This window comes from Peromyscus leucopus, chromosome 15 (genome assembly GCF_004664715.2).
Source record: "Peromyscus leucopus breed LL Stock chromosome 15, UCI_PerLeu_2.1, whole genome shotgun sequence".
Classification (NCBI taxonomy): Eukaryota; Metazoa; Chordata; class Mammalia; order Rodentia; family Cricetidae; genus Peromyscus; species Peromyscus leucopus.
The window spans coordinates 17,690,766-17,702,674 of record NC_051076.1 but is presented as its reverse complement, the minus strand read 5'-3'; the positions used below and the strand labels follow the sequence as shown (position 1 = coordinate 17,702,674).

Below are 11,909 nucleotides of genomic sequence, written 5' to 3'. Positions count from 1 at the left end.
AGGAAGCTCTTCCACATGTCCTGATAGAAAGTAATCACCTCAGCCCATCCGACCGGAAGAAACAGCAACCGCCAATTGCTGCAGCGTTCGGCTGGCCCTTTCGTCAGTGTGTTCCTAGTTGACTTCGCTGCCTTTCTGTGACTAACGTTAGCAACAGAAGGACGAAGTAAAGAGTTCTAACCAATGGCTCCTCAGAACCTGAGTGGGCCAGTCTGTGCCTGGCTCCTCACACTCCCTCCTTTCTTGAGCTAACTCAAGCCAGGAAATAGCAACATTAAGAGCACAGAAGGTCTCTCTCTCTGTGTTTATATCTTGCCGATGATGTCTTACCCCTTTTAAAATAACTCTTTTTTTCTTAGATTAATGTCTATGAGTGTTTTGCCTGCATAAATGTCTATGCACCTCATGTATGCAGTGCTTGCAGAGGCCAGAAGAGGTTGTTGAACCCCTGGAACAGGAGTTACAGATGGCTGTTAGCCACCATGTGAGGGCTGGGAATTGAACCAGGACCTCTGGAAGACCAGTCAGTGTTCTCAACCACCTAGTCATCCCTTCAGGCCCAAATTTTTTTTTTTACACACACACACACACACACACACACACACACATATAATTTTACAATACCATTCAGTTCTACATATCAGCCATGGGTTCCCCTTATTCTCCCCCTCCCACCCCTCCTTTACCCCAGCCTACCCTCCATTCCCACCTCTTCAGGACAAGTCCTCCCCTGAGGACTGCGATCAAACCTGGTAGACTCAGTCCAGGCAGGTCCAGTGCCTTCCTCCCAGACTGAGCCAAGCGTCCCTGCATAAGCTCCAGATTTCAAACAGCCAACTCATGCAATGAGCACAGGACTCTGTCCCACTGCCTAGTTGCCTCCCAAACTGATCAAGCCAATCAACTGTCTCACCTATTCAGAGGGCCTGATCCAGCTGGGGCCCCTCAGCCTTTGGTTCATAGTTCATGTGTTTCCATTCATTTGGCTATTTTTTTTCAATATTGAGTAAAACTGAAATTTATTATAAGCCACAGTCGTCCTAGGGACCTCCATGCTATATATATAGCCTCTATGGTTCTATGGGTTGTGGTCTGATTATTCTTTATTTTATATCTAGAATCCACCTATGAGTGAGTACATACCATAACTGTCTTTCTGGGTTTGGGTTACCTCACACAGGATGATTTTTTCTAGTTCCATCCATTTGCCTGCAAATTTCATGCTTTCATTGTTTTTCTCTGCTGAGTAGTACTCCATTGTGTATATGTACCACACTTTTTTCATCCATTCTTCCGTTGATGGGCATCTAGGTTGTTTCCAGGTTCTGGCTATTACAAATAGTGCTGCTATGAACATAGGCTGAGCATGTAATCTTATGGTATATAATCAGCATTCCTTGGGTATATTGCCCAAGAGTGGGATGGCTGGGTCTTGAGGTAGTTCGATTCCTAATTTTCTGAGAAACCGCCATACTGATTTCCACAGTGGTTGTACAAGTTTACATTCCCACCAACAGTGGAGGAGTGTTCCCTTTGCTCCACATCCTCTCCAACATTGACTGTCATTAGTGTTTTTTGATCTTAGCCATTCTAACAGGTGTAAGGTGGTATCTCAGAGTCATTTTGATTTCAGGCCCCCAAATTTTATAGCCTTTAATTTTTGTTTTTATATTGTTTTCAGACAGGGTTTCTTCTGCATAAACCCTGGCTGTCCTGGAACTCATTATGTAGACCAGGGGGGGACCTCAAACTCAGAGATCCGCCTGCCTCTGCCCGGAGTACTGGGATTTAAGGTGTGCGCCACCAGCCCGGCTACTTTTAATTTTTTTTTTTGATAGTGTTGCCTCCTTAAAGGCTGGGGGTGGGGCGATGTTGGCAAGCCTTAGCGCTATCTGACTGTGGGCACGTTCCTTGACTCCTGAATGTCATTTCCAGATCTCCTTCCTTTCCAGGCATATCAGGGTCCTCTTTCACACTGGCCAGGGAGGCCCTCATTAGTCCCCTAAGACTTGGGGTAGAGAGTGATTTGGTAGAGGCGGTGTAAACACTGTGAGGGAGCAGTTTCTGGTCAGCCTCTCTCCTGTCTACCCATCCACTCAGGACAGTGACCCTTAGTGTAAAAGGCCGTTGGCATGAGTCCCCTCGCCTAAGAACTTCCTCTGCCCTTTCCACATTACAGAGACTCAAGAGCCCAAGACCAGCCCTTAGTGAAGAGCGGCTGAAGCTGATCAGTGTGCTACTCTGCTTCCTTAACTGCTCGAGAGACTTAAAACTCCTGTAAGGTGCGGAGAAGGGAGAACACACAGTGAATGTACAATTCGTGAAGAGTGGAAGGATTGCCATCGGCGAGGCTGTCCATGAATTGTCCCAGGAGTCAGGGAGGGACCAGCTTCCCTTGCCCACTGGCTTTCTTCCCATGCCTGGTTGCTCCAGCCTGGCTGCACCGTGGTCCCTACTGCTTCCTTTGCCGGGACTCCTCTTACTTTTCTGACCTGCTTCCCACCCCTCACCCTTCCCTAAGGTAACACTCCAGGGAAGCACTTTACCCTGATTTTGTCTCAGGGTTGGTTTTAGTAAACTGAAAAATTAAGCAATTGCATAGGAAAGGGTTTTCGAAGAGGAGGCCTTTGAGCTGAGAGCTGAGGATAGAGAGGGAAGGAACTGGCTGTATTGGAAGCAGTACAGGGGGGTGGAGGAGGCCTAATTTGAGGCCGGCCATCTTGAGCATGGAACAAAGGAATGTGCGGGGCTGGCCCACAGCAGTGAGTAGGGAGGGAGGACACAGTGTGCAAGAGGGAGGCATGAGCCAGATGCTGCACAGGTTGCCCATCACGAGTATGGGATGTGTGCGATGTGCATGTATGTGCCGTGCCTGGCTTCCCTTTCCTCCTCGGCTTTCCTTATTTCTGAAAGCCCAAGCTGGAGGCAGAAACAGCTCGCTGCATCCCCTGGAATGTGAGATGACAGGAGAGTGGAGGAGCCAGCCATCACTGTGAATGATTTTCTTCCAAATTACTGAAATTCTGTCTCAGCGTTAGAGACCACCCAGTTTCCAACTAAAGACACCACTTCCTAACCCTTCTTTTATACGCAAGCAAGGGGGCTCTTTGTGGATATATAACTGAAGGGTGTCATTATAGACAGTAGACAAAGCCTGAAACTTAGAACAAGGGTGACTAGATCCAGTTCTGGTTCCCCACCACTGTAAGAGGAAGCTGGCCAACCTGAAAGAATTTACATCATATTTTTGGATCCTCATTTCCTTTTCCTTTTGATGAGGAACAGACCATTCCCTTTCCAATGTGCATATTGAAAGGAAGTGATGTTGTTAAATTGAAGCAGAATGGTCATTTCCCCAAGATATGCATGCACTGCCCTCTGAGCCTTTGGGAACAGAAGGAATAGACTGGGGAAATGGCTGGGTGGGTAAAATGCTTGAGGTACAAGTATGTAGATTCAAGAGGGCACAAGTGATTCTCCTTCCCAGCCTTCCTGGAACCACACTTAAGACTAATGGGTATGTACCACCATGCTCTCTGAGACTTTCTAGTCCTTTTCATGGGAAGGAAATTTATAGTTAAGTTTCCCCAAGTACTAGTGTAACTATCTAACAGAAAGAAAAGACAGGGAAATTAAAAAAAAAAAAACAGTAAATGCATTTTGATTGATAGTGCAATTGGTTAGCTTTTTATTAAAGTAAAATTTAATGGTAAAAATCTTGTCGTAAGGTAGGCAATTCATGATGTGCATACAAAGTGATAGACATAGATAAAGACAACCACCAGGAATGATAATAATTCAATAAGCAAATGCCCTGTAAGCGGAGGTGAGCACTGTAACAGTCAGGCCGACTGCAACCAGAGTGAATTCATGATCTCATAGAAATTGATTTTAAATTGTAGCGAGACAGCTTCTGACCATCACTGGTCAAGTTTAAGCAGGGCCAAATCAGGCTGGGGACAGAGCTCATTGGCGGAGCTCTTGCTGCGCATGTGTGATGCCCTAAAGATAATTACCAGTGAGAGAGGCAGGGTGGGGAGATATCGCCACATATCATTTATAATAATAAAGCTTTGGAGAGGGTTTTCTTTGGCTCTGGTGATATTCACTCCAGAACCTCGTTCCTTTTGGAAGCCTCTTCACCCTGGCGTAGGGACTCAGTGTGTCATCCATCACAAAATCATACAAGACTTTCCCCCAGGAGTCGTGATGGGGAGTTTGTCGTAGTATTCTGCCGCTATTTTCCTCACCTGAAAGTGAAAAAACAACAGCAAGGTGAACCGTGAGTATCACTGAGGCCTCAAGATGACAGGTGAGGTCTGACAGACAGACAGACAAAATACTGAACCAGCCAAAGGGCAACACCTTTGCTCATGGTCCTTCAGACTCCCTGCAGTTCTTCATGAATAAGGACAGTCTACAGATCACACACACAATTAGGATTCAGAAGTGTTAGAAGAATGTACAAAATTTATTACTTGGTAAAAAACTCAATTAAAAAATCAAATTCCTTTGTAGAATGAACATCCGTTCATCATGCTGATCTGATGGGCTTTTGTTAAGATGTATGTTTTTCATTTAATTCTTTGAGAATTTTATGCATGTATGCCACGTATTTGATAATATCAATCCCCTAGTCTTACCAGGCCTGACCCTGCCAAATTTTCCTTCCAACTGCATGTCTTCTTTTTATAACGCATTGAGTTATTTTACCAAGTAATAAGTTTTGCACATCTTGTAACACTTCTGAATCCTAGTTTTAATGGCCAAATATAAGAATCCAAGAGACTGAACTTTTGTAAAATTAGGTTGTCAGACATTGGATATACATTATGCTTTATTTTTTAAGTGAATTTTTGTTTGATACTATATACCAAGTTTTCTTTAAAAATGAGCAAGTGAAAGCCAGGCGGTGGTGGCGCACGCCTTTAATCCCAGCACTTGGGAGGCAGAGGCCAGGCGGATCTCTGTGAGTTCGAGGCCAGCCTGGGCTACCAAGTGAGTTCCAGGAAAGGCACAAAGCTACACAGAGAAACCCTGTCTCGAAAAACAAACAAACAAAAAAAAAATGAGCAAGTGAAGACTAATTTGGATCATATAATAATCAAAAACTAAAACAATAAATCAAAATTTCACTTACCTGTGGAAGGCGGCTTCCAGGAATACTAGGGAAGTCATGATGTTCATTATGGTAGCCCCCATTGAACATGAGAAAGTTCAGAGGCCCATAATATGAGTTGGTGTCTTGCCCCTTTAAGAACATGTAATGGTCAGCTATAAAATGCCCAGCAATTGGGTTCAAACCCATGCCAAACAGGGAGGCTGTCAACATGTAGACTAAAGATTTAATTCCAAAAACATAGTAAATTATAATGTTAAAAGTGATCTGGGTCACATTATTGATAGTTTCCAGATAAGTAGCTGGTTTGGGGTTGACAAAATAAGGTCGAAGAAAAATCAACCAAGGCTGAAAAACAACCCACATAAGCTTCCTGAAAGTGGTGCAGAAGAACCAGCCTTCAAAGTGAGAAGGAGCATCCACATCAATGCCATCAGCTCCAAGGTATCGATGATGATCCATGTGGTACATTTTATAAGAAATCGAGTATGGAACCCCAATAGGAAGGTTAGCAAATATTCCAAACCAGCGGTTCCACAGCGCCCTGTGGTGGCCAAATGGGAAATTGTGAGAAATCTCATGGATCCCCAGAGTCATTGAGTGGTTAATGGTGGTACCAAAGACAAAGGCCCAAAATATGACCCATTTCCAGTCCAGGTCTTTCACTAAGTAAAATGAAGCCAGCTTGACGAGAACCATCAGAGTTATGATCCAGATGAGGTTGGGGTCAGGTTTCATCAAGGATTTTATCTCTGGATACTTTGCTGTAAGAAAAGAAAATACAATAAGAATCATAAGTGGAAAAACTACAATTATAATTATAAAAAATTACAATGAACACACCTAAGAAATTATAATGAGGCCTTGGAGAGAGAGAGCTCAGTTGGTGAAGTGTTTGCTATGCAAGCGTGAGGACCTGACTTTGATCTCCAGAACCCAAGGGAAAGAGACAAGTTTGCTAGCATGATCTTTCCTTTTTTCTTTTTCTTTCTTTTTTTTGTGGTTTTTTGAGATAGGGTTTCTCTCTGTAACAACCTTGGCTGGCCTTGAACTCACAGAGATCCTCCTGCCTCTGCCTCCCAAATGCTGGGATTAAAGGCATGTGCCACCACTGCCCAGCACTAGCATGATCTTTTAATCCCCCTACTAGGGAGGCAGAGACAGATGACTCTTTGGGGCTCACTGTCCAGACATCACATACCTGATACACACATATACATGTTAAGTAAAGCCTCCTAGCTCAATATTATACTTCCTGTAAGGGAATAATGACAAATCAAAATTGAGTAAATTATTAGTCCCTTGAAGAAATAATTATCATTTACCATTTAGTACTTTGAGCACTTAAGAAATAGTATGAGAAACACTGTGTACTATAATAAAGGAGTGTAGTTATTCATTTCCTAGATATTCTTAAATTTAGGTGACTTTATCCTTGAGCAAAAGACATGATATAGATGAAATATTAATATATGTAACCATTAGGAAAAAATTAGCCACATTCTAAAAGGTATAATATAGATTTTAACGAAACTCTAGTTGATCTGGACAATGCTGGAGCATGCCTTTAATCCCAGCACTCAGTAAGCAGAGGCAGGCAGATCTCTGTGAGTTTGAGGCCAACCTGATCTACATAATGAGTTCCTCAACAGCCAGGACTATATACAGATGATGTCTCAAAAAAATATTCTCAGGACATAGAAATTAATTTGGAATACTCAAAATTTAAAAAATCCCTTGAGCCTAAAACTTTAACAGGTAGTTTTGTTATTTCATCCAAAGGTTCAATGGGAAGTAAATATAAAATTAGCTTTTATGCTTATTTAATATAGATATCACCTATGGGGGATGTGCTCACACACCTTGCATGTGCCAGGTTCTATTCCTGGCACACACATCCTTGTGCAGATCAAATCTAACTTCTCCTTTCCCACCTCTCCTCCACATACTTCCTAACCTCTAGCAACAGTGTTTCCATTTCCAAGTCAACTTGTTTTGGCTTCTACATGTGAAGGAGACATGGTACTTATCCTTCTATGTCTGATGTTACATTTAACACAGTAAGCTCTAGTTCCTACATTATCTACAAATTATAGCAAGTGTATGGTTCTGTGTGTAAAGGTCAGTGTTGGAAGTTGCTCTTCAGTCACTCTCCACCTTATAATTTACATTTTTAAAGGTTTTTTTTTTTTAAATTTTATGTGTATAAGTGTTTTGCTTGCATGTATGTATGTGCACCATGTGTGTGTCTGGTATACATGGAGGTCAGAAGAGGGCATCAGATCTCCTGGAACTAGAGTTACAAATGGTTGTGAGCCATCATGTCCATGCTTGGTTGCCCTGCAAGAGCAAGGACTCTTAACCGCGTAGCCATCTCTCCTGCTCTCCACCTTATATTTTGAGGCAGAGCCTGTCACTGAACCTGGTGCTCTCTGATTTGACTCGATTGACTAGCCAAAACGCCCCAGAGATCCTCCTGTCCCTGCGGCCCCTGTACCAGGGTGGCTGGCACTTGGAACTGTGCCTGTTTTAATGTGGGTGCTGAGGATCTGAACCCAGGTCCACCGGCCTGCATGACAAGCACTTCATTGACTTCTGAGATATCTCTCCAGCTCATTTCATTCTTACTTGTCATAGGGTGATGGGATGTTATCGTCTATGCACATCACACTTTTTTATCCTTGCTGCTTGTTGGTGAGCCCCTCAGCTAATTCCATAATTTAGCTATTGTGACTGCCACAACACATATGAATGTGAGGGCATCTCTTTTGTATGCTGATTTTATCCACTTTAGAGGTGCAGCAGGAAGTGCCCCGGGAGAGGATTAGATGGAAAATTTATTCTTGGTGTTTTGAGGAAATAATACTATTTTTTAGATTTTTTTTGAGAAATATCCATGCTGTTTTCCATAATAACTGTATAGTTTATACCCCCGATAGCAGTGTTTAAGAGTTCCTTTCCTCTGCATCCTTATCAGTATTAAAACAATGATAGTTATTTTAGTTGGGGTGGGATATTATTGTAGGTTTGTCTACATTTCTCTGATGTCTAAGGATACTGAGAATTTTCTCATCTATTTCTTGGCCATTTATTATTTGTGTGTGTGTGTGGGGGGGGGTTGTTGTTGTTCTGAGGAGTGTCTCCAGATCATTTACTCCTTTTACACTCGGGTGTTTTGTTGTTGTTTTTAAATAACCCTCCTCTATTCTAGCTATCAGTCCCCATCACATGACTAGTTGGCAGCTATCTTCCGTTCTGCACATCATCTTCTGTCCGCCTGTCCATCTCACTCTGTTGATTACTCTCTCTGCTCTACAGAAACTACTTGGTTTAGTAAAACACTGTTTCTCAATTTTTTTGTGTGTGTGTTTGCCTTTGAACTCCAATCTGGAAAATCTTTGTCTATACCAATATCTTCACTTGTATTCCCTATGATTTCTTTCAGTTATTTCTGGTCTTACACTTAGGTATTTGATTCATTTTGAGGTTTATTTTGTTTCATTTTGATTTGAGACAGGGTCCCTCCACATAACCTGGCTGGCCTGGGTTAAAGGTGTGTGCCACCAAGCCCAGTTTGAGTCAGTTTTTTTTTTCATTTTCTTTTTGTTTGCTTGTTTGTTTTTTGTTTTGTTTTGTTTTGCTTTTCGAGACAAGGTTTCTCTGTGTAGTTTTGGTGCCTGTTCTGGATCTCACTCTGTAGTCCAGGCTGGCCTCGAACTCACAGAGATCCGCCTGGCTCTGCCTCCCGAGTGCTGGGATTAAAGGTGTGCGCCACCTGGCGAGTCAGTTTTTTTTTAATATGTTGATAAGAGTAAAATTTCAGTATCATATATGTGGATACTTCCATTATTTTGTGTATCTACTTCAATTTTTCCCGTCAATATTATGTAACTTTTATTGTTGAAGTCTATTATTTCATTGGTAAGTTTTACTTTGCTGTTTAACTATTTACAACTATGAGGGTGGCTGACTTAGTGTCTCCTGCTCACCAAGGTTTTTTTTTTTTTTTTTTTTTTTTTTTTTGGATACAGAGAAACTAAGGATTTTTAATTAAGTTAAAAAATATTTTATGCCAGCTGCGCATGGTGGAGCACACCTTTAATCCCAGCACTCAAGAGACAGAGATGGGCAGATCTCTGTGATTTCAGAGCCAGCCTAGTCTATACAAAGCAATTTCCTAGAGAGCCAGGGCTGCACAGAGAAACCCTGTCATCCATATGAGTGTTTTGCCTGAATGTATGTGTTTGTACCATGTGTAAGCCTTGTACCCTGAGAGGCTAAAGGAAGGTGTCAGATACCCTGGCACTAGAGTAACAGATGTTCGTGAGCTGTCATGTGCTGTGGGGTGGTTTTTCTGTATGCTGTGAATATGTGTTGCTACCATTGGTTAGCAAAGAAGCTGCTCTGGCCTATGGCAAGACAGGTTATAGTTAGATGGGAAATCCAAGCAAAGATACAGGGAGAAGAAAGGTGTAGTCAGAGAGATGCCAGCCCGCTGCCCAAGGAGCAACGTGCCAGCAAACCGGTAATGCCACAACTACATGGCATTACATAGATCGATAGAAATGGGTTAATTTAAGACCAGAGAGCTAGCTATCAAGAATCCTGAGCCATAGACCAAATAGCATGTAATTAATATTAAGCCTCTGTGTGATTATTTTAAAAGTGGCTGCAGGACTGTGGGACCAGGGCGGGACCGAGAAAAGTGTCCATCTGCAATCATGTCAGTGCTGGAAACCAAACCTGGATCTTCTGCAGAGCAGTCAAGCCTCTTAACTGCTGGGCCATATCTCCAGCCCCAGAGGTAAAGAGTTTTTAAAGATGTATTCTTGCTGTGTTGGCTAGATCGGTCTCAAACTTGGGGATTCATGCAAGCCTTCTGCCTCGGCCTCCCAAGTAGCTAGTACACAGGTGTGCACTACCATGACCAGCAAGTCACCTGTTGTGTATTTCTTGTATGTTGATTTGGTGTTCTGCTATGTTACTGAATTTGTCAGTTCCAATAGCCTTGTGTGGAGTCTACTTTCCTACATATATAGTCACAGGGTAAACATAACAGATGACCTTCCACTTTGTTTTTATTTCCTGTCTCTCTTTTGCCTGTTTGCTCTTTTTAAAACTTCTTAGTATTATACAAAATTGAGCAGTGACTGGCACCTTTTCCTTCTTCCTGAATGCACAGAAATACTTTTCAGTTCTTTGTCCATTAAGTATGACGTTGGCTGGGCCTCACATAGGCTGTACAAATACCCAACCACTGAGCTACATCCCCAGCCACATTCTCCTAAATCCTTTGCCAAGCATTTCATTCACAATAGTTCCCACAGCTTCTATTGCTAAGCATTTCATCCACAATAATTCCCATAGATTCTATTGCTAAGAAGTAATTTTGTTCTTTTTCTGACAGCGTATTATCCAGTTTTACATAAATTTTGTACATTTGAGATTTTTGGGTGTATCTAGTAGATCAGATATTTCTGCCAATTTTATGAAATTCTTAGGAAGTGAGTGGTTTTCCCTTGAAGATGTACCTTAAAGTGTCAGTTTGATATGCAATGTTGACTTTATTTCCATTAGAGTCTCCCTCTACCACCTGTGGCTGTGAGTGATGCCTTCGGCACAACACATGCTATGCAGAGTCAGTGAGAGCCTCTGTGTCTAGACTGTTATGACAGCGACAACATGCTCACGGTCCAACAGTGTGTTGTAGAGAGCAGGGGGTGGGAAGGGCCCCACAGGGCGGCTTCTCCTACAGTGCAGCTGGGGGCCGGTGCAGGAAAGTGGGCACTGTCGAGACTGGCTCTGCAGCAGCAAGGGCCTAGGACCTCTCAGAGGTGTGGGCTCACAGAGGCAGCAGTGGGAGGCTCAGCACCCCCTCTTTGGCACTTGCAACCCAGACACACTCTTTCAGCTGAAGTGCATTTTAGGAGTAGAAGTCCATCTGAATGGAGCAGGGTGGAGTTTCTTTTCATCCCCTTTGTCCATGAGTACCCACTGGGGGGTTGTTGGTAAAGCATGAAATGGACTTTTAACACTAACTCTAACTACAGATTCAAAGTGTATGGATTTGTTTCTTCCCCCAAAGTACAGACATATATTTCAGAAGTACATTGTCATTTTGATGAGATAATTTAAATGAACCCCAGACTCTTCTTCCTTAAAGTTATTTCTTTTCTGTCTCCAGAAATGGAACACTGAGTGGTAAAATAGTATATTTCATCAAGAAATATAAAGTCCATTCAGCTTTTTCAAGTGAGATGGTTCGTTGGTGATAAGTTTGCAGAGAAAGGCTCAAGGCTGAGAAAAGCATCAATTAACACTCTCTTGCTTCCTTGATTTTCTGACTATTGAAGAGAAAGCTAAGTTTAAGAGTCAGCTTTTGTAAAGGTGGACATCACATGATTCTGAGGCAATATGTAAAGTGTAGATAATAGGTACTACCTGATATCTTATAAAATTAAGTACAAGTAAGCTGCAATGTTGTTAGAGAGAGAGGAGAAACCCAAGAACTAGACAGAAGTCTTTTAAACGCTGCCTTAACATGAAACTCAAAGGTTCTCGCACCCACTAGTGTTAACTCATTCACAAAAGAAGAAATTTCTAACTTTAGACACTCATAAACATTGGGGTCTGGTCTTTTCATTGGGAATATGGATGTCAAGAGAAAGCAAACTGTTGTGTATAGCAGAGATCTCCAGGGTGTGGGGGTGTGTCACAGTGTGGAGCTGCTGTGTGAGACCCTGGGTTCAGTCCCCAGCACTGGAGGGAGGGCCCCTCACATTCAACCCCC

At 42.6% G+C, this 11,909-nt stretch overlaps 1 protein-coding gene across 1 annotated transcript; it reads right to left on the bottom strand.

Annotated features, from left to right (window-relative positions):
- Positions 1-5,104: 5,104 nt before the first annotated feature.
- On the bottom strand, positions 5,105-5,878 carry LOC114690600 (sphingolipid delta(4)-desaturase DES1-like). Its single transcript, XM_037211180.1, has one exon. It carries the CDS (start codon positions 5,855-5,857, stop codon positions 5,105-5,107), a length of 753 nt encoding a protein of 250 aa, XP_037067075.1. The 5' UTR covers positions 5,858-5,878.
- Positions 5,879-11,909: the final 6,031 nt, after the last annotated feature.

Coding starts and splice junctions, on each gene's coding strand:
- LOC114690600 (XM_037211180.1), bottom strand. CDS start 5,857: ATGAAACCTGACCCCAACCTCATCTGGATCATAACTCTGATGGTTCTC.